At 47.8% G+C, this 23,015-nt stretch overlaps 1 protein-coding gene across 3 annotated transcripts in view; it reads right to left on the reverse strand.

The window, feature by feature from the left end:
- The window catches only part of BRPF3 (bromodomain and PHD finger containing, 3), a 35,272-nt gene extending 12,724 nt beyond the window's left edge, over positions 1-22,548 (reverse strand). For 2 of the 3 annotated variants that reach the window (XM_008591914.1, XM_008591919.1), the window contains exons 1-9: positions 22,522-22,548; positions 18,085-19,558; positions 14,998-15,154; positions 12,546-12,677; positions 9,742-9,870; positions 9,121-9,433; positions 8,089-8,391; positions 6,544-7,050; positions 3,540-3,633 (exon numbers count right to left, since the gene is read on the reverse strand). In XM_008591914.1, the coding sequence (XP_008590136.1) occupies positions 3,540-3,633; positions 6,544-7,050; positions 8,089-8,391; positions 9,121-9,433; positions 9,742-9,870; positions 12,546-12,677; positions 14,998-15,154; positions 18,085-19,532 (3,083 nt within the window). In that variant the 5' untranslated portion in view covers positions 19,533-19,558; positions 22,522-22,548. The remainder of the gene's footprint in view (positions 1-3,539; positions 3,634-6,543; positions 7,051-8,088; positions 8,392-9,120; positions 9,434-9,741; positions 9,871-12,545; positions 12,678-14,997; positions 15,155-18,084; positions 19,559-22,521) is intronic. The other variant, XM_008591924.1, reaches the window with a different exon arrangement.
- Between the last annotated feature and the right edge of the window lie 467 nt (positions 22,549-23,015).

Below are 23,015 nucleotides of genomic sequence, written 5' to 3' on the forward strand. Positions count from 1 at the left end.
ACAGGAAGCACCTCAGGCTTTCCCAAGCCAGGGCAATGGGGGGCCTCGGGCCTTAGCCAGGCTCTGACACATGCAGCCAGCCCCTGACACATGCAGCCAGCCCAGTGGCAACCACCAAGCCACTGCAGGAAGCACCCTGGGCTCTCCTGAACTGGGGTGGTGGGGGGCCTCAGGCCTTGCCATGCCCCCAATATGCACAGCCAGCCCAGCAAAGACCACTAAGCATCAGCAAGAAGGGCCTTGGGTTCCCAAGCTGGAGTGGTGGGGGGTAAGGGCTTCTGCCACACCCCCTGACATCTGCACCCAGCCCAGCAATGACCAAGCCACTGCTGCAAGCCCCCTGCTCTCCCATGTGGGAATGAGGGGAGTGCCACAGTCCTCAATCCCACCCCTCTTCCTTCCTCCTTCTTCCATCACATTTCCTTACCCTTCCCCCTCTCCCTGCCCTCTCAACTGCCCAACTGCTCCACAACAACATCCTAGAATGTAAAAAAAATTAAACTACATTTTCTTTAAAAAAAAAGAAAATACATTTTTAAATTGGAAAAAAAAAATCCACTTCTCATTTCCAAATGGTTTATGTGTGAAGTTTTCCTTAGATATAGTGAGATAGGTTTTTTTTAACCTAAAAGTAGACCAATTATTTTTTTATATGGTTACTGCAAAGAGGTAAAAAGACCTGAAAGAAATATGCAAAATGAGAATAGCAATACCAGAGCAATGGTATAAATGAGGCCCACCCAGGCATCAGTATTTTTAAGTAGCTCACCACGCAATTCTGATGTACAACCACAGTTGAGAGCCTCTGGACAAGAACGATGTGGCTAGGGCTTTTTTCCACCCAAACTTTTAAAAATATTATTGCCATATAATTTCTTCAACAAAAAAAATGCTTAAAAGATAGGTTGACAATCTGTAGAAAAGAGGAAAAGCTTAAGAAAGCCCTGGTGGGATAAGAAACAGCCAAGGTTAGGACTAGTTGGAGGCTACTCCTGTTTTACTGAGTCAGAACTGACTTTATCATGACCTTATACTAAGAAAACTTTGCTTAACCAAAACCCAGTGGAACATAATCCTTCAGTAACCAGTAGTTAGGTTGGCAGCGTTTTCTTGCTAGTCAAAATTAGGGCCTGTTTCGGAAAAAACAAAAAATACCCAGTTCACATTTAGGATTCCATTCCCACTCATGCTACAAAAATCTGTCAATCGGTTTAGAGACTCTGAGGCCTTACACAAATGTACGGTGCTAGTAATTTCATTAGGCTTGTTTTCCCCATGTGCTGCTGTGAGGATTTAATGAATACACATAAAGTGCTCAGTATAGTTTACATCACGTACTCAATAAATGGCAGTTGTAGTTATTACTATATGAAGGGCAGTAAATTTCAATGTCTTATTTAAAGTATTACAAACTGCTAATGTCATACTATGGAATGACGAGCTCTAAGAAGAATAAAATCAATAAAACAGAACATAACACCAAAACCGTGTGTTCCTGATTCACAGGAAAAAAGCACAACTGACACAAACATGGTCTGCATTTCAGCCCTCTCTCCACATTACCCAAGCTTAAGCAACCAACCAATCTATAATTATCTTGTTTGCTGCTTTAACATCCATCTCCCCTTCTAGAAGATAAGCTCCATGAAAACAGACACCTTATCAGTGCTCAGAATAGTGCCTGGCATACAATAGGTGTTCAATTATCAATAGTTGACAGAGTGACCTATAGAAAGAGGGTACAGCCCCAACCTGCTCCGAAAATCATCAGAAAAGGCAAATCAATAGGTGGGTGGGGAAGCGGGGATAGGAGACTAGTGAACAGTTCTTTCAAGATTATTTCTAATTCTTGGATTATGTGATTCCTTTGAGTACTCACTACCACAGTGTAAGAAGAAAAAATAAAAGAAGAAAAAGGAAAATACCTTGCAGCTGGAGTCCTTGAATTTCTTTTTTAAATCCTCCAATACCACTGAGTTAAAGAAAAAATGCCTTGGAATGGCAGTGTTCCTACATTGAGCAGGGGCCCCAGAGAAATGAGTGCCATTGAACTAGAGTTCTGCAGAGAGGAAAACACACCACCTGAATCAGCAAGCTAACCATAGCCTGACCTGTCTTGCCTCTTGTGGCTCATAGCTGGGAAGAGTGCCCTTCATGGAAGGAGAGACCAATATACCATCCACCTTTAGTCAAGGGCCAGAAGGAAACGATTTGATGACCCCACTCTAAGCCTAACCCCAATGAATTGGGCTTCTACGTACCTTTTTTTTTTTTTTTCCTGACCGGTAAGGGGATCGCAACCCTCGGCGTGGTGTTGTCTGCACCACACTCAGCCAGCGAGCGCACTGGCCATCCCTATATAGGAACTGAAACTGCAGCCTCGGCGCTACCAGCGCCGCACTCTCCCAAGTGAGCCACGGGGCCAGCCCCTACGTACCTTATCTTTGAAGGGTGTCAGGAACTCCAACTGGGACCAGGCTAGAAGCATCTTGTAAGACTTAAAAATCTCTGTCTCTTCCCTATGCCTGGCAACTGTGTTTTTCCCTATCTACTTCTCCTATAACTCTGGAGGTTGCAATAGGGAGGGAGAAAGCTAGGACAACTTTGAGGCTTGGTGGGGAGAAAATTCAAAGGAACCACAGTGGGGAACCAGTTCAGGACTGAGGGGTAGCTGGTGGTTGGCATCCTGTGGCCACACCAGAAGCCCAGCAGCCAAGGTAGAGTGAGTACCTAACAAAACACACACCCAACATGCCTTGGAAGTGCTTCAAATACACACAGGTAGTCTTTGGGTGCTGCCCTGGGTCCTTTTCTCCTCTACTCTGAACCTAGGACCCATTCAGCAGCCATGTGGTGGGGCCATGATGTCACCCTTCAGGACAAGTCATTTTTCCTTCGTGGCACTGAGGGTCTCTCACTTCCAAGACTCCCACTCTCCCTGGTATCTTACAGAACATAGAGCAGGGGGCTCAATGAATTCTTGGACTTGAAAGAAACTTTAAGGTTCTGTTCTCAGAAATCCTCCATTCAGAGAAAAGAAACTCATCCCTTTTCAGCTCAAGGATGGCAGAAAAGCTGGGGCCTTTGTCTGAATAAAAGGCAATTCCAAATTTCCTACCTGTTCATTTCTTATTCCCATACCACACCTCTAAAGAAGCCATGGCTATGAGGCCCCAAAAGAAGGGTGAAACCACGACTGTAACAAGCTGGGTTATCTAAATGAGGTGGGGAGATTAGCTCAAATGTTAATTTCACCGGGCAACAGGAGATTCAAGTGTCCCCACCCTCTAGAGTCCAAATGTAGCCTCACAAATCCTGGAGAGCATTGCATAACTCCTCCCCTCTTAGATCAGACTTGAGAATCAAGGGTCATCCTGTTTCCTAGAAACTCCCAGTTACAGACCAGAGGGCTCAGGAAATAGCAGGGGGAGAAGAAAGAAACTGAGATAAGCAGGAGGAAGTTCAATCTGTAGCTTAATGGAAAATAAAGGGAGAGGTGGCAGAGCTGCCAACAAGGCTTTGCGGACAAGTGTTCTTACCTGCAAGCTTCAAATGTCAGTCCACCACTGAGACCCAAACTACATTCCGAGTCAGACCCACTTTCAGTGTGTTTTCCAAAGCCATTGGACATTCCTGCAAAGGACATATATAGAGTGAGCCTGAGTGCAGAGACCCCCCACTTCCCCTGACACATGCCGTGTGTGAGGCAGCTGCCTTGGGAGGGCTCAGTGAGGAGGGGTGGAGAGGATAGCTGTTCCTTCCCCTGTGGGAAATAGGTCTTGGGTGGTAGAACCTGATAAAGGTTTGGGGGAAAATATTGACTGGGGCAATGAGCAGACTCTGTATTTTCCTTCCTATCCTTCTGCTTTTACTTTAAGGAAAACAGCACACAGCTCACTCCAGTTACTGCCATTTGGCTACAAAGGGAAATACTAAGACTTCCCCACCCTGGCTGGTTTACAGGTCCCTGGATCTGCTACTAATGACAAACCTCCATTATCAGGGAGTCTCCTCTGCCTCTTGAGGAACCCATCTGCCTTGCCTCTTCAGATAAACATTCACACACCCTATCCACCATACAGCTGGCAACCGCTAGCTTCATTCTTTGGGGATGGTGTCAGGAGAGGTTTGGGCAGGATAAGGGTTCTGTGTCAACCACACCCTGAGATATCTAGGGCTAGTCAGAGTTGAGGATGGGGGAACTTTTCAGCAGAACTAAAACAGCCCAGACTTTCCTGGGATGGGGAATCAGAACCCTGGGTTCTATACTGGGCTCTGAAATACAGGTCCCGTTTCCTTTTTAAGCCTTGGCTCTCCTTTTGTGAAGTGAACACCTTCCTCTTTGTAGAAGACACTATTCAGTATGAATGGGAGGTTTATTTGTAGGAGGGAGCCCTTCAGAGGCAAATGAAGACTGTCTGGTTATCTCAGGGACCTGATCTGGCTGAGAAGCCTCCCACTCTCCTATCTATCCAATTTCTAATCACACTCCAGAGTCCTACAGCTCTGACAGCAGAGCCAAGAGGAGTGCAGAGGTGGACCAGGCACCTGATTTGAGAGCTGTAAGTTACAGACAACTTGGCCAGAAAACTGTGAGGCAAGTCACACCTGCAAGAGTAGGTGTCTGAACCAAGATGTTTGTGCACTGACCAGTATCTCTGCCTCTGACATTAACACCTCAGTTCAAATCATTGAAGCCAGCTGTGCCTCACCTGTTTAGGATCAATATCTGTTTTCGTGAGATTCAACTAAAGTTATGCAGAAGTATTACTCTGGGTGCCAGGCAGCCGAGACGGTGGGGGAGGAACAGATTATCGCAGTATCCCCAAGCAGTGTCCCCCCACCCCCCCACTCAGGTTGGATGGGCCTGATGTCCAGACCTATTTCCCAATAGCAGGATCTTTCATTTGTAGTGCAGTGTTCTCAGTGCTGTTTGGCTAAGCCTTATACAGCTGAGAGGACGACAACAATAACTGCTGCCATCTACTGCTATATGCCTAGTGCTTTATATAGGCTATTTCCAATCCTTAGAGCCCTACAAGGCAGGTATCACTAGCCCCATGCTAGAATAAGGAAATAGGCTTAGAGAGGTTAATTAATTTCCTCCAGGTTACACAGCTGAGAAGAAGTCTGGGGATGAGCTCAGTATGCCTAACCTCCAGGCCTCAAGCTCTTACCTCCATATGTCCACCTACTGCTCTAACACAGGGAAGCTCAGGCCAGATGGGAAGGGAAGGTATTGTTGGAAACAAAATGTTAAGCAGGAAGAGAGAAAAGCAAGTGCTGGCCACACATCCAAAGCCAACACATGAAAGGGCATGCAAGGGACATGAGAAGCAAAATCCAAGAGCAGCCCCTCCCTGCCAAGCAAGCTGGCCTTCCCTATCCCACCAAGACTACACTACTCTGCCTGGCATTCAAGGGCCCCCACATCCAGGACCCTCACCCATCCAGCTTTGGCTCATCCTGCTCCTAACTGTCCCTCACAGAGACTTTGTTCTCCTCATTTCCACACACCCAGGCCTGAGCCCTTCGCACATACACTCCTTTCCATTCTGCCCTCATCCCTCAGGGCCAGCTCTGGCACCACTTCCTCAGGAGCCTTCCAAATGCCTGCAGCTCAAATTCTCTGAACACCTCTAGCAGTGCTGTCACCTGACACATAACCACATATTGTTCAGCACTGTGATTTCTCTGCACCTTTGGAGACCACCTTATTTCCCCACCAGACTGTTGAACTCTTCTAGAGCTGGAAGTGAGTCTGACTTATTTTATCACCCCCAGTGACCAGCTCATGCTGGATATGTAGTAAGGACTTTGATCAAGCCTGCATTAACTACCTCTTGAAACTCATCTCCTACCACCACCACCACCACCACCACCCTTTCCCCTCTACTGCAGCCACATTGGTTCCCTTGCTGTTCCCACCTCCAGGGCCTGTGCACTTGCTAGTCTTCTTGGATATTCTTCCCCCTAGATATACAAATAGCTCATGCCTTCAACTCCTTCATATCTTTACTCAAATGTCACCTCCTCAGAAGACCTCCTTGGCCACCCTAATACCACCCTAGCATTCCCTATCACTCTTCCCTGCTGGATTTTTCTCAAAAGCCTCTAACATAAGACACAGTTTACTCATTTGCTTTTAGTCTACCTTCCCCACAAGAGAAGGAGGACGTCTGTTTTGTTTACTGACTTTTTTTTTTTTTAACCCAGGGCCTAAAATAGGGCCTGATGTAAATATTTGATAAATGAACTGAAATGAAGATAGGAACCATTTTACCATATACAACTTTGCGTTCCACTCAGGGCCAAAGAGAGCCCCAGACACAATCTAGCCCTCTGAAAATACTTGATCAAAATCTATTTCCCCAGCCCCACTCCTCATGTGCCAGGCCCAGCTGTGAGCTATGGAGCCCTCAATGCTACTACTGGCACCCACAGGGGCCTTTAGAGAGACGGTCAGCTGGGAAGGGTGCTGGCTGACAAGGCAAAGCAGGAAAGCAGATGAGAAGCAGTGAGAGAAGTCACAGGCAGTGTCACCTGTCTCCTCCTCCTGCTGGGGGGACCTTTCCCCTTCGCTCTCACTACAGCTCCTGCTCCCTGGCCGTTTCCGGGAGTGATGCTCGTCCTCGATGCTGGCTGGTGAGGCGGGAGAGCCGGCTCCACCGAGGTCCTCACCATTCTCCAGGGCCCTGTCTGGGCTCCTCTGTAGCTTAACCCCATTCTTGGCTTTCTTGAAGAGGACCGACGTGCGGCGACCCACACCACTAAGAGGGGAACCGGCAGGGGTGTCAGGGGCCATGAGGGACAGTCTGTTGATGCCATTGTCACTGAGCAGACGTTGCAAAGGCTCACTTCCTAGCTGCAGAGGTGATTTTTCCAAGAGCTCATCTTCTTCCACCTTTCTAGGCTTTAGGAATCGGCTTGGAGGTTTGCTATCATTGATGGGTTTCAGAGTGGGGGGGTCCGTGGGGAATTCTTGCTCAGAAAAGGAAGGTGCAGGCCCAGTGGGCTCCAGGGTTGGTGGGGGAGGCAGTTTGGAGTCATCTGTTAGACAAAAAGAGAACCTGCTTGAATATTTTAGAAAGAGTTTGCCCCTACAAGCCACATACTGACACTGATAACCAAGGACCAAAAACCATGGGCTATTACAAGGCTTGAGATGCATCCCAGCCCTTTGATCTGAGGCAAAGAAAAAGTAGGACTAAGTTTTACCTACCCTAGTAGTTCTCAACTCTGGCTATGTCTTAGACTCGCTTAGGAAGTTTCTTAAAAATTCCAATGCCTAAGCCCCATCCCAGACCAACTGAAACCAAATCTCCCTGCAATTTGGGCCCCTATCCACTGGAGATGACTCCCAGCCTTTTGGACTATGTGGGTGACAGGCTCTCCCAAGCCATAGGCTCAGATCCAAGGTATGAGGGAGAAAATTCTGTCCCAATGAAGGGGAGGGATGGGAAGTAGCTCAGCTTATAAGGCTCCTGGGTTTCAGAAAATCACCTCCCCAGCTGTTTTTTTGCAGTCTGGTACCTCTGCTTAGGATGGGTCTATAGACTTGGCCACCTGGGGTCAAAACCAAGAGGGAGCTCAAGAACCCAGGCCATCTTTAGGGTCTTTCCTTCTCTGCTATCTCCCCCTAATCCAACCTGCCCTAAGACCCTCTCTACATGATGGTATAAAGTAGGCTGATGTTTAACTGATATGTACAATACAGCCATATTGGGTGCAAAATACTGAAAAACTTCTTCACTGGCTAGTAAACAGCTGCTGGGCTCCAGCACCTGAAACTCTCTGAAAATTCCTACAACCCAGCAACTAAATATCCACATCAGGGGCCCCCAGGAGTCCCCTCCAATACAACAGCCAACATCTACTCTGACGGATAAATGTTGGTCTCTACTGATAGTTAAACATTTTGAGTATCATCCCTGAATATAGAAAGTGTGACCGTTCCAAGGGCTTTTGCTTGCCCACAAGGGTCAGACCTCAACTCAGGGAAAGATATTCCCACTATGAGATTTCAGTTTAGACCTTTCCCCTCCACCCCTACCCCTAGTACCCTGCCTGCCCATGACTATCTCTCACCTCTGTCCCCATCATCTTCTGGCTCTTCCTGCAGGGCCTGTTCTAGCACAGCCACATCCCCCCGGGGCCCTGCTGGCAGCTCCCCATTGGACACTGTCTTGTTCAGTGATGGTGGCTGTGGTGGCAGCGGCTGCGCCAGCTTCTGTCGAAGGGCATTGATCTCCCGGCGCAGCAGACGGACACGGCGAGTGCGGGCCCCACTGGACCGCATGGCGCTCACCAGGTCCAGTTTCTCCAGCAGCTCCTTCAGCTGTGCCTCTGGGGACAAATGGGCCCGGTTCTCTGGGATGAGGATGTTGTCCACTGCCAGGGAGAAGGGAGGACAGAAGGGGCTGAAGGACCTGCCCAGCCCATGGCAAGGGGAAGGGGCTGAATCCTTTGGATGCAAAATATTCTCCTGGAATGCCTGGCCAGCGGCTTCCAACAGCGTCACTGTGGGGCCTTGGCCCTGCAACACCAATGCCCGCAAGGCAGCCACTGGACAAGGTCAGAATCTGGGAAACATCTGCAGGAAGTAGTTCACAGTCACGATTATGGGCTCCATGGAGCAGGCACGAGGCAGCTTGGCAATCCCCCGGCCTGAGTGACTGTTAGGCTGCTGCCATAAAGAAGCAGAGAACAGTGGCAGGCAGAACGCAGGGCTCAGGGGCAATTCCGTTTTTCTGGTCCTCCACCTGCACTCTTCTGAATGAGTCAAACACACACCAGCATTACACTCCCCCTGCCCTGTGCTCCAATGCCATACAGAAGGGATCCAGGAGAGGAAAACCCCTGGTGAGGCTTTAGCTTTTCAAACAGACAGATAGCACCTGATTCTCCTTTCCTACCATTCAAAAAGTGCTCAGTGCATTAGTTAAACTTTAACCCTTGGAACTATTCCAGCACCAAGCAGGTATACCCCAGTCTGTGCCTACTCCCAGGTTTGCTCATGGAGACTATAGCCCCAAGACCCACTCTGATCCCTGCCTCTCTGGGCTCTGTCCCTGTGGTTCCTCCTCACCCCTCTTCTCCCCACCCATCCAGGCTTCTCACCGTCTTCCCAGGAGAAGCGGTAAAAGTCCTCCAATTTGGGTGACTCAGGCAGGTGGGTGCCCCTCTCAGAGTCATAGCCTATGTTCTCTGCCTGCCGCCGGGCATGCCGCAGGATGGCCCCTCCCAGGTCCCGCAGGCGGACAGCTGCTCGGTGGAAAATTGTGTCTTTAGCATTATACTTCATGCAGTTGGTTACTATAAGGTTAAAGTCCTCCTCAAATTCCTCCAAGTTGCGATACAGGTGGGACTCCAGCTTCCGCCTCATAGTAGAAAAATCCATTGGCTTGGATATGAATTCCAGGTAATCTGGAACCTAAACATATAAAACCTGTACAATTACAACAACCATTTACTAGCCAAACAGGCGCACTCTTCACCGGCCCTCTTGGCTTCCTCATTTTCTGGGTTGGCCATACTGGCCTCACTCAGAGCCCCAGGGACCTGGCCCACCCTGGCCTGCTGCCCCCCCCCCCCCAGGGGGCAAGTTTGCTAGCCTTGACAGTCACCACCCCCAACCCTCACCCCCGTTTTGTACTTTGTGGCCCAGCCCCCTCCTGGCCTATTCAGATCCTATTTCCAGTTCAGGAGAGGTTCACTGCTTAGGAAGTGAGGGGAACTTGCCTCACTTAGGTTGACAGGTTCAGCAAAAATGTGTGCAGGATCCTTCTCCTGCAGAAGGTCCAGTGTTGTCCTCAGCAGAACATTGAATGGCATCAGCTCCAGCTCCATAGCGGCCTGCTGGACCTTGACCTATCGGGGAGGTGGGAAGAGATTAGGACATCCCCTGCAAAGAGGGACTGAAACTTTTTCTTGATAACTAGGCTTTCACCAATCATGACAACAAGTTTTCACAGGATATTCAGCTGACTAGTATATAAGGAGCTATCACCTAAGTCACAGTCTAGGAATAATAATCCCAACAGCTACTACTTTGTGAATATTTCCCTATGTATCAAGCATCATACCAAAACTTCAATTAACAATAATAATCACTATTATTACAACTATAATAATTAACACTTTATAGTCCTTACTAAGTGCCAGGTAATGTTCTTAGCATTTTATGTAATATAAATGAGTACAGGAAGTAGCTACAGATGAGGTATTTTACAAATAGGAAACTGAGGCACAGAGAGACTAAGTAACTGGCCTAAGACCACATAACTAATAAGAGGCAGAGCTGGGATTCAGTCCCACACAATCTGGTTCCACAAGAGTACTCTTGACATAGTTATGCAACACTGCCTCTCAACTTGTATGAACCTCGATTAATTATCACAATAACCCTGAAAGAGAAATCATCATCCCCACTTTACAAATATGGAATCTGAGGTTTGGAGAGAATCAAACCTCACATGATGAAGGGAATCACTAGTCTAAGGTCAATTGGCTAGAAAAAAATAAACAGAGACAGGATTTGAACCCAGGCCTGACTTTGTTCAAAGAGCACATTAATGATGTAAAATGTGCCTTGGACCAGAATTTCCCACCTAGGGTGCTGAAATACTGATCCCAACAGCCCTTGGAGCATCGGGGTTGGCCTGTGGTGACCATGGCCTCCAGGCTCACCAGTGAAGTGGCAAGCAGCCTCATATATTTACACTAGTATGTTGTATAAATGTTATTTCCTACATGCGCCCTACGTGAAAAGGTTGGGAAGCTACAGATTAAACCATGAAAAGTTCTTGCCTCTTGGCTACTTTTCCAGGGTCAGGGCTTCCTCTTCCTCTTCATTTCTCTCAACCAAAAGGGGGAAGAGTAGATCAGCTGTGGGACCAAGCCTGGGATAGCACAGACAGTTTGAACCCATGGAGAAGGTTCTGAGATGTCCTCCATGGCCGTCCACGCTAAGCATGATGAGAGCCACCCAGGCTCAAAGGTGGAAACTCGGGCTATTGGTCTGCTAGAGAAGGGCTTGTGCTAGGGCTGAACAGTGAAGTAGGATTTGGAGAAAGAGAAAAGAAAACATCTTTTTTTTTTTTTTTTTTTTAAAGATGACTGGTAAGGGGATCTTAACCCTTGGTTTGGTGTTGTCAACACCACACTCAGCCAGTGAGCGAACCGGCCATCCCTATATAGGATCCAAACCCATGACCTTGGTGTTATGAGCACCGCACTCTCCCAAGTGAGCCATGGGCCAGCCCTAAAAGAAAAAATCTTTAACTCAGGCCCCTGAAGCATGCTGCTATTTCTGGACTAGAGAGAATGGTTTGGTTTGTCATCCATTCAACTAATAGTATTTGCTCTCTGCCATGTACAGAGTGCTGCAGTAGGCACTTCAGTGAGGCAAAGAGTACTGCTATGGTTTAAATGTGTCTCCCCATGTTCACGTGTTAGAAACTTAACCCCCAATGCAATAGTGTTGAGAGGTGAGGCCTAATAAGAGGTGATTAGGCCATTTATACTTTAATGTCATTATTATGAGGGTTAGTTAGTTGCCACTAGAGTGGGTTCGTTATAAAAGCAAGTTCAGCACAATCTTTCTCTCTACCTATTGCCCTTTTGCTCTACCACCTTCCGCAATGGGATGACACAGCACAAAGGCCCTCGCCAGATGCCGGTGCCATGCTCTTGGACTTCCCAGCCTCCAGAACCATGAGCCAAATAAATTTCTGCTCGTTACAAATTACCCAGTCTGTGGTACTCTGTTATACCAATATAAAACAAAACTAAGACAAGTATCAACAATAATAATAATGATAGCAGCTGACACTTCTATAGCCCTTACTATGTGCCAGGCACTGTTATAAAAGCTCCTTACATGTACATAAGTCATCTAATCCTCACAACGACCTTATAATTTAGGCTCTATTATTACCCCCATATTACAGATAAGGAAACGGAGATATTAAGAGATTAAGGAACTTGCTTGATGTCAGGGAGTAAGTAGCAGAGAAAGAATTTAAACCTAGGAAGTCTGGTACCATGGCTCATGTTCCTAAACCCCTATGCTATATACGTACCTCAACAATCCCCATGCTCAGAGGCTTAGAATCTCCTTGAACAGAAGTTGTAAAATTTAAATGATTCAAGACCATAAGTGTTTAAGGACCAAATGAAACCCCTTGGAAGCTCCAAGGCCAGAGGTTCTCAACTGGCAATACCATTAGAATGGCCTGAGAAGGTCTTCAAAATACTCAAGGCAAGGCTCCCCCGAGATTTCCTGAATCAGAAACTCCAGGGATGGGCCCAGGCATATGATATTAAGTTTATGCTTGAGGCTACCAGGAGCACCAAAACACAGAAGCCATCAGCAGCACTACACCTAATACAGAGTAGACACACTTCAGAGCCCATACTGCTGGGCAGGAAGGGGAGAAAGAAAGCTGGCAACAGGCAGGGGTTCACCGGTCTTCTAATATCACACTAATTCTGGGAGAAAGATACCTTGAACAAGAACCCTGGGGCTGGGGGCTCCTTCTTACCTGTTCCCGCTTGAGCTTTTCTCTCTTCCGAATCAGCTCAATCAGCAGCCGTGCCCGCTCCAAGTCATGCCGGAGCTTCTGCCAATATTTCAGCTCTTCTTTCACTGCACTTGTCTTCTCGTCCTGTTCTCGCTGCAGAAAGGAAGAGGAGAAGTTGGGAACTTCCTTCCTGCCCATATTCATCTCCCTGTCCAAGCCTCATGGAGCTTCAGCAGGTAAGAATCCTGCCTCCTCCCTTGTCCCACTGTCCACAGGAGCCCTTCCAACCCCCCTGCACCCCATGCCTTCCTCCTGGGATTCTTGGCCTTATAACACTTCTTCGCTGCAGCACAATAACCACTGCTAGAGTGGGATCTGGGACTGCATCCTCCTACCCACAGAGACACAGAGAGCAGCTATGCCCCTCAGGGCTGGAAAAAATTTCAAAGAAAACGAATAGACACCTCGGGGATGAAAAGAATTTCACTCTAGAGCTTTGACTTGGCTAGAAAAACAAAGTGAAGTTCTTACTATAAGGTTGTACTAAGTGGATTAGTTGTTTTACCAGGGTATGGTAAAACAACAACAAAAAAACATGATTCCTGCCCTAGAAGAGGTTATAGTTGTAGCGGGGGGAAAGAAGAGACCCAGGGTTTGAAGCACAAGAGCATATTAGCATAAAAACAACAAAAACGGATAATAATATATAAACAATATAAAATGCTGAGAGGATACAAAATAAAGAGAGGATCTGAGAAGGTGAGGGTTAGGTCAGGAAAGGATTCCTGGGGGAAGCAACCCTACTACAGTTTCACATATAGGGATGAACATGAATGAGCAAAGCAGTAAGAAAGGCCTCTTCTGGAACCAAAGGAAATGGAGGGGCAGAAATGTGAAGGCAGAATTAGTGATTCTTTGCTTGGTGAGCAAACAAGCTGGGCAGAGCAGAGATGCTGGAGAACCACAAAAGCCAAGGAAGATCTAGGATCCAGCTGACAAGTCAAATGCTAGGCAAAAAAGCCTGGACTTGGCCTGCCTGGAGAGGCAGAGTATATTCTGAAAACAGAAGTGACAGGATGGAAAACAGTATGTGAGTAAGACACTACCAGTTGTAGAGCAAAGAAATAATTATAGGCTGGAGACCACCTAGAAAGGTATTGTTGAGATTAAGGGGACATGGATAAGTAGGGTAGCTGTAGAATGGAGACAAAGGGCCATATTTCGTAAATCCCCCAAAACAGCTTAGGGAATGATTAACTGTGGCCCTTTATGGAGGGAAGTATCAAAAGTAACTCCAAGGTGGGAAACCTTTGATATGAAGTGAGGAGAACGGTTCCATGACAATAATAGGGAACTAAGTTAACTGAAAGGAAGGAAGACAATTAGTTCAATTTCTAACATTTGAGTTACAGGTAACAACATCCACATGGAGGTGTCCCACAGGAACTGAGGGCAGAAAAAAGGATGAGGACAAGAGAAAACTCTGAAGCTACTGCCTCACAGTTGTTTTCAATTGTTCTCCTAGCAAATGGGCAGGCAGCAGAGCCACTGGAAATATTACCATTAAAGAGCAAGAAGTGGGATTGGCACAGGGTAATCAGAGGGGTGAAAGGGGTGTGAAATAATATTGCAGAGAAACTCTTACACAGGGTGATCCATGGTATCAAATGGAGCCCAACCATCCGTAAGGTGAGAATCTGAGGAATGACTTGCTGGGAAGAGGTCACTGATGTTTTAGGGGAGCAGGTGGACCAAAAGGTTTGAGGGGGACTGGATATAGGCTTGCACTTCAGGAGTTTAGTTACAAAAGGCAAAAGTGAGATCAGACAGAATGCAAAAGGCACCAGTGTCACATAAAGGCTTGCTTCACCTCTAGAGCAGCAGTGTGGGAATATTTAAAGGCAGGAAAAAACTAATAGATTAGGTAAAGAGAGAACTAAAAATGTTAAAAGTGGAAGAGTAATTAGGAGCAGAAAATATTACATATGCAGCAACTCCATGGCTAATGGCTAACAACCACCACAAATGGACAGACTGTGCACTACAACTCAGACTGTAAACTGTATATTTACAAACGAAACATTCTTTGGCAGATGGCAGTATACCATCTTGGGAAAGGGCACCTTTTACTAAATCACACGACGTAGCTGCTCTGGCTCTCATTCAGCCCACTTCTCATTTTCTGCCATGTCTAGAGGGTTTTCCCCACACATATGGAAAGCTGGGCTTGTTCTCCACTCTGCCCTAGAATTTGCTCCAAAGTCAAGCCTCTCCCATACAGAAAGGGCTGCTGTCTAGTCTGAAGATCTCTGTAGTGCTAGAAGTCATTCCTGGGATAGACCACCCAGAGGGTTGATCCCCTATAGGCAAAGGCCCTGTGGAGGGCTCAAGGAATGGTGCCAGCTCTGCCCCAGCCATCATTCCTTCTCTTCACTGTCTCCCTCCACTAGCCCCAAATCACCACCGTACCTACCTGCTCAGCATTTCTCTGAGACTGCAGGTGGGAGTGCAGGCGCCGGATGAGAGGGACACCATTCCGTGCCTGCCGCTTCAACAGCCAGTAGTTGTGAAGCCGCTGCATGAATTGGTTTTTCCTCTGAAAGGACAGACCACTACAGATCTTGTTCAACCTTGGGTAGAGGCACAGGGAAGTGAAAGACAGGGTCAGTGGGCAGCCCAGAGTATAGCCCATTCATCCTATCCAGACCCTGGTTCATTTCTGAACCTTATGAAGGAAGATAGAATAAAATGGCCAAATGCCTCACCTCAGAGAAAGGCTTGAAAGGGACAGCAAAGTTAAAGCAGCTCAGATTCAGCTTGAGGTATTTCACTTGCTTTTCCACCTTCTATCTGGCAGCCCTGATCCTCCAAAAGAACCCTCTCCCAGATTGGACTCCTATATTCCAGGTACTGACGGAGAAACAGGCCTATGCGCCAACATCCCCACCCTCCTCTTGATAAAGGCAGCAAAAGGCAACAGGAACTTGAGTAAACTATGGGCAATGTGGCCACTATTTTCTGCCTCCTGTGGCTGAGGGTCCTACCACACCAGGGGGTAGCCCATAACCAAGTTGGAAGAAAAACCACCAGGAGTATATCAGATTACTGCTTGCTGAGCCCAAATTCAACCCCTGAGAGATGTTTGACCTGTGGTTTTTCATTCAAAAATCTCAGCAGCCTAAAAATGTCTAATTTTGAACCAAATAAACCAACAAAAAAAAATGGATCTGAAGGTATAAAAAAATGGAGAATCTGAGAACTTAGCAAGTTAAACTAACCAAAACCAAAAACATCTACAGGGAAGGGAAAGGGGTAGGAAAAGAACTAATGAGAGCCTACAATCTCTATCCTAATGCCTGTACTGCAAGGTAGGTAATATTCCCATGTTACAAAAGATGGAAAGGCAACTCAGGAACAAAAGCTGAATAATCTGTCAAAGTAACTAATGCAGCTAATAAGATGGTAGATCTGGGTGGTATTTTAATCCCCAATCTCTCTGCTATACCATGGTGTGTCCCCAAATTGGTTATCTACAGGCCTTAGAGCTCCTGTGGTGTTTCCTCTGTTTTTTCTCTTCATCCCACTCCACTGAAAGGAAGATAAGTGTAGCTAAACAAGAAGGTGGAACCTAAGAAGGATGGGCATGTTGGGCAGGAAATTGCTCACCTAGGCCCTGCTCCTTTCCACCATCAGACATTCCTGCCCCAAAGCCAAGCTTACAAATTAAGGCCTAGGCATTTCCCCAAAGTACAGATCCCACCAACGCCCATGCCAAGCACACCTGCCCAGATGTAGGCAGCCCCCTCCCTCTACAACCTCTTGGCCATGGAGAGTCCCAACAGCATTTGCAGGTAGGGAAAAGAATAATAATAATAAAACAGCAGCAGCAGCAGTAGCCACCATTTATTGAGCACTTACTATTTGCCAGGCACTGTGCTAAGTGCTTTGCTTTTAACATCTCATTTATTTCTCACAACTCCATATGGTGGGTTCGTGTACAAATAAATAAACTAAAGCTTAGAGCAGTTATGCAACTTGCTAAAGGTCACACAGGTACAAGTGATAGAAGCAGGATTCAGACGAAGGTGTATCCAGTTCTTAGCCAGCATGCTATGCTGGCCCCTGCAAGAGGCATGTAGAAGAGCAGACATGATAACTAAAGAGTCTATCCCCAGGCATAACCACCCTACAGATGGGGACTAAGCACTGACCCACTCACCTCAGGAAAGAGGATAGCCTAGAACAGCTTTGTGACTAGAAGACATGGTCAGAGTCAATGAAATTCTAGTTTGGGCCAAGGCTCTCTACAGGAGCCTCCTCCTCCTGATCCCAGTCTTCTGTCTTCTTCCCAGCATGGCAAGTCTGCCTAATCCCCTCACACAACTCATTCACCACCACCCTCCAGTACTCCTTTCTCCCTACCGTTCTCATCAAGATAGATGGACAGCAAGAACACAACCAAGAGGCGTCATGAGCCCTAGTTTGTGGTCTAGGGTCTATCGCTTTCCATCTGGTCCCATCCCTTAGAACAGGATGTGGCAAGTAGTAAGTGCTCAATAAATACCTCATTGAATGAATAAATAAGTGAACAACTTTACCTCCTGTGGCCGCGGTTTCTTCATCTGGGGGTGTGGGAGAAGGTGCAAGGACTATATTAGATAAATAATCTACAAGAATCCATCTTGCTCTAACACTGTATACTTTTTAATGAATATCACCCTTGACATGAGCCTCTACTGGAAGATCTTCTCTGTCTCTTGCTTCTTTGCCAAACTCCCATCCCTCCAACAGCTCCAGCTACTCCTCTGATGGTTTAAAACAGATAGAATGGTCTCTCTACAGACTCAATGGGGGCCAGGCAGCTTAGTTACACAGCTGAACTGAGTGATCTTTTCCCCCTAAATCTAAAGCTTCTCAAGAGGAGGAATACCATGTTCTCCCCACACCACCCCGCCTCATACAAATGCCCCATCATACCCAGCCCAGAGCTTGCAGGACAGCAGATATCCATACTAACCCCTTGAAACAGTGGTTCTCCATTGAGAATAGTTCTATGTCCCTAATGGTTTTTGGTAACATGTGTAAGTTGCCACAAAGACCAGGTAATGGGGAGGGGATGCAATTGGCATTTACAAAGACTGAGGATATTAAACATCTAGAAATGCATAGGACAGTTCTAACAATAAAGAATATCCTGTACAAAATGGGGCTGGCTGATTAGCTCAAGTTGGTTAGAGCATGGTGTTAACATCAAGGTCAAGGGTTCAGATCCCTCTCTTTACCAGCCAGCCACCAAAAATAAACAAATAAATAAAGAAAAGAAATTCAAAATGCCATGTAGTGTCTCTGCTGAAAAATACTGCCTTAGATATCCTGTCACCTGAGTTTCTAAGCAACTTAAGTATTTTGTTTCACCTTGACCCAAAGGTGAAGTTTAAATTTGGGGGCACAGAAGAGAACAGACAATCACCAACTGTATTTCGGGACTGCCTGGATCAGGGCCAACACTAGCCCAAGAAAAAAACATGAGTCCATAAGGAGCCCTTCTGGGCATGCTCACCTATAAGAGGGTATCTGTGAGATGGTGACCATGGGGACAGTGGAGGGTGTGTCTCTGCCTGCTTCCTCTGGCTCCTTCTTGATCTTTTGCTTCAAACTCATCTTGTTCTTCTTAGGCACTACCTTGAGGGCACCGCCTACCCCGCCTTGGCCTTCCTGCTCCTCCTCCTCCACTTCTTCCTCTTCTTCCTCTTCCCCACCACCCTCCTTCAGACCTTCCTCATCCCCAGCCTCACTCAGGCTTCTGGGGGAGTCACCCTTCCTCCTAGCAGTGGCAGCACTGGGCGGCGAGTGGGCCCCACAGTAGGCAGTCTTGCGCACTGTAAAGATGGTGCCATTGAGGCTGGTTTCACGCATGGGCTCAATTTTCATGAAGAGTCCAGCCCGCTGTGCACATGTCACATGAAAGGCTGTGTAGCAGTTCACTTTATGGCACTGGATGGCTGCGCCCAGCCCCTTCTGCTTACAGATATAGCAGGTGAGTTTCCAGCGGGCAGGTGGGATGTTGTCGATGCCCTCAATAGGCTCCAGGAACACGGTGTTAGCAAAGCAGACTTCAGGGATCCAAATGGCACATACCACATGGGCCCAGTGCCCATCGCTGGTCTGTTTGAAGGCGCCACCCTTATTGGGGCAAAGGATGCAATCCACAGGCCGGGAGGGAGACTGCAGGCAGCAGCGGCACAGCCACTGGCCCTCAGGGATGTAGGGGACACCATAGCACTCCTGGTGTACAGCCAGGTTGCAGATGTCACAGAAGAGAATGACATTGCTGTTGTGGCATTCATCATCCAGGCACACACAGCAGAAGGCATCTTCATCAATGAGTGACTGCTGGGCCCCATTGCTGCGACTCTCCAAGTATGATTCCTTCTCAAGCCGGTCCACCAGCAGCTCAAAGGTGTCTGCCGACACCAAACTATGCCCATCTACTCGCCGCTTCTCATTTACCATGTCTAGCCAGGCAATGTCCTCCTCATCCATGTCATATTCTACCTCTGCATCAAGGTCTTCAGGTGGCTTCTCAATGTAGCGGTAGTAAGCGGCAGGTAGTGGGGGTGCTTCTGGCTGGCTGCCCGAGTCCACCATGCGGAAGCTGGGCTGTGGGAGGTGGAAGGAGGTGCCAGATGCATGCTTGGAGCAGGACTCTTTCTTTTTACCCTTGGATGACGGTTTCTTGGACTTGCCAGGGAACTGAGGCTGTTCGCTGTTTTCCTTGTTACTATTGCATTCGGTGATATCCTGGGCAGTTAGCTCATCCTCAGTGATGATCTTGAGTGGATCATAGATGCTGATACGATGCAGGCGTCCATCAATGTCCACCTCGACAATCCGTTGAGCCTGGGCATATGTTAGGGTCTCTCGGGTGGGTGAGCACTTGAGACTGTAGGGGGATGGGGAACGCCGGCCCTCGGCATTCTGCCGCAACTTCCGGCGAGGCTTCCTCATGGCACCTGGAAATCAAGGGGACAGGCCTATGGAGAGAAGGCCAGAAGACCATGAGCTGGATGTTCATACATGCATGCACTTATTATCCCTTCCATATGGTCAAGTGGCCACCAAGAGGGCTGGCTGTTCCTTCTGTGTGAACAACCTGCCCCTCAGGCATTCACATGGCTAGTTCCTTCATCTCCTTCAAGTCCTTCCACAAACATCACTTCTCAGTGAGACCTCTGACCACTCTAAAATTGCAAATCCCTCTTTTCCACCAGCAATCTACCTTTTATCCTGCTTTATTTTTCCCTGTTAACACTCACCATCTTCTACCATGCTACATAATTTACCTATTTATTATGTTTACAGTTTGCTTCCTTCCACTAGAATGTAAGCTCCATGAGGGGAGGTATTTTTGCCTGTCTTATTCACTGCTGCATCCCCAGTGGCTGGAGCAGTGCCCAGCTCCTAAACAAGCACTAAGTATTAGATGAATGAAAGGATAAATCAAGTACTCATGACCCTTGTCCTCAAGGAGCTCCATCTGACTGATGGGGGAGGAAAGTAAACAGATCATTACAATGTGACATGGGGAAAAATCTAAAGTTCTAATAATGTACACAAGGCTATGGGACAGCTAACCATGTAAAAAGAGAGGGTGGTTAAAGCTTCAGAAAAGAAGAAAACAAGAACATCCTCTGCTTTCAAGTTCTGTACATGAACACCGGGCCCCATGAGAGAATCAAAAATTCACAGGTCGTGGCGCACTCAGGAGAGTGCGGCACTGAGAGCGCAGCAGCGCTCCCGCCACAGGTTCGGATCCTATATAGAGATGACGGGTGTGCTCACAGCGCTCACTGGCTGAGCACGGTATGGCCGGTCTCGAAAAGGACAAAAAAAAAAAAATTCACAGGTCTAGAGCCCTCTCCCAACCCATCTTACCATGATCAGAAATCCTATCACTTGACCCTGCCCAGGGGTGAAGAGGTGAAGGCAACTGAAATGCCTACCACATGCGGTCTAAGGGCTTCAAACTACAGTATGCAGGGTATTCCCTACAAAAGGCAGCATCCAGGATACACTAGTTAGTACATTTCTAAGAAGAAACCCTGGAAGCTCTGGGAGTGGCTCCAAGAGATCACTAAAGTTTTAAGTGACTTGTTTAGGACACTCATTGGACTCAAGGCCAAAGTGATCAGGGCAGTATCTGGGGTAAACTCTCAATGCATTTTTTTTTAACCTCAAAAAGTCCCTCTCTCCCAAAATACTTATATCTAGTCTATCCTTGTGCAGCAAAGAGAAAGCCCTAAAGTTTCCCACATCATTCTCTGGATGGAGGGAACAATGACAAGTTCATAAGAAACTGTGATAAGCAGTTACTACCAGGCTATCACTACCAAGAAAGGCCCTTCGGGATATGGTGCACCTCAGTGTGGGCAGAGATTTAGGTACCAACAGGAAGAGGATTTTAAGGAGAAAGGCAGAGAGTTTGTCACCTTAGTTGCAGGACCTACCATATTTATAAAGTGGAGACGGTGATGATAATTTAGTATACTTTTACAAACTACAAAGCCCTTTTACTTTTCTCACAACTACCTTGGGAAATAGTATAGATATTATCACCTCCACTTTACAGGTGAAGAAACAAACTCAGAAAGGAGTCACTCAATACAAAGCTAGGAAGTATTAAAGATACAATTTGAACTCAAATCTTCTGATCTGCCCAACTCATCTCACTGGTAGATAAGAACACCACAGAAATGTCATGGTCTGGTACAAAAGGAGACTCTGGGTCAATCTAGGTTCTAATCTTGGCCCTACGTGACCTGGAGAAAGTCACTTAATCCGTGTCTCCGCACTCCATCATTAAAACGAGGGTAACAAAAATCAACCTCTTAATGGCTGCTATTTGTTTCGGGGTTTGTTTGGCGGCTGGCGCGTACGGGGGGTTCTAAACCCAGATCTTGGTGTTATAAGGCTGCACTCTAACCAACTGAGCTAACCAGCCAGTCCCAATGATTGCTATTTGTTAATAAGGTATTATTAACATCTTTATTTAGAACGCCTTCCAATCCCAAAGTGTGACTCAAACAAACAAACACACAAAACAACTTGGCTGAGGTGCAGTGCCAGACAGGCAGGCACACACCCCATGTGGAGCCAAAGGCAACAGAATCATCAAAGCAATTCTGTCTGGGTTCCAGAAGCCCTTGGCCACTAGATTCCTCACAAGTGCCAAGTCCCGGGAAAGCTGAGGCCAAAAGACCTACTTTACTACCCACTCCTCCAAAAAACATTTACCTCAAAACCAACTTTGGGGCCGGCCCGGTGGCGCACTGGATAGTGCGCCGCTTGAGAAGCGTGGCGGCGCTCCCGCCCGAGGGTTCGGATCCCACATACAGACCGGCTCCCGCTCACTGGTTGAGCGAGGCGCGGGAGCGGCGCCGAGGGTTGTGATCCCATTGCCGGTCCCCGGTCCGGTACGGGGGCAACACTGAGGGTTGCGATCCGTTGCCGGACACGGAAAAAGACAAAAAAAAAAAAAACCAACTTTGAATAGTTTCGAGAGAAGGCGTGGCCCCTCCCCTCATTAAAGCCACTCTATATTCTTCCTCCCCGGTTTCTCTCAACCAAGCAGCGAATATCTACAGAAACCTCTTCCATCCTATCCAAGCCTCTAGAGACGGCAGAGCAAACGGCAGAAGGGGAAGGGCTGCTGCTGAGGGAAATGAGTTTTCGCCCACAAGCAGCTTACAGTCTAGACGTTTTTTTGGCGGGAGTTTTCCAACCTTCACAACCTTTCCCACAAACACACCTTCAAAATATCCCCAACACCCCCCAGAGGCCTTCTCGGCACCCCCTGAGTCCCCAATCGCTCACCCCACCTAGGTCCCTGACGAATAAGGAGTTTCTGCAATTGGACTGTACGCCCTTCACCCCACACAACATACTCATGAGACAAGGAAGGACCCCAGTCAAGGCCCCTGACCCTTTAAGGGAGCACCTCTTCCAGAAGAATCGACCCCCTGAAGAAGGAGAAAGGGAAATGGCATCCCCTCAAGAAGGGAGGGAGTGTATGCACCAGGGACAGACTGACTCGAAGTCCGACGCTCAGACAGAAAGCGAGCACCAGCGAACGAACGGGGCAGAGAGGCGAGCGTCCATTGGCCGCCTCAGCTGCCCCTCAGGGGGAACCGCGGGACTAAAGGACGCCCAGGGGGCGGAACCCTCCTCTGACCTGGCCAATTGGAAGGAGCGGAGGGGGCGGGGCTTGGTGGCTTGGTTTCCAGAACCCGGGAGAGACAAGATGGCGACTGAGGGAGGGGGTCCTCGCTTTTCAGCTCCCCCCCTCACCCGCATTCTCCTTCCCCATCGCTGCCCTCGCTCCAGGGGAGAGCTTCCGCGCCTCCCCTTCCCTGATCGAGGAGCCCCCCCGCTTCTCCGATTCTCCCCCGCGCAGCCCCTGGTCCCCGTTAGGCCCTGCTGCCCCCGCCCCCG

This window comes from Galeopterus variegatus, unplaced genomic scaffold (assembly GCF_000696425.1).
Source record: "Galeopterus variegatus unplaced genomic scaffold, G_variegatus-3.0.2 Scaffold151, whole genome shotgun sequence".
Classification (NCBI taxonomy): Eukaryota; Metazoa; Chordata; class Mammalia; order Dermoptera; family Cynocephalidae; genus Galeopterus; species Galeopterus variegatus.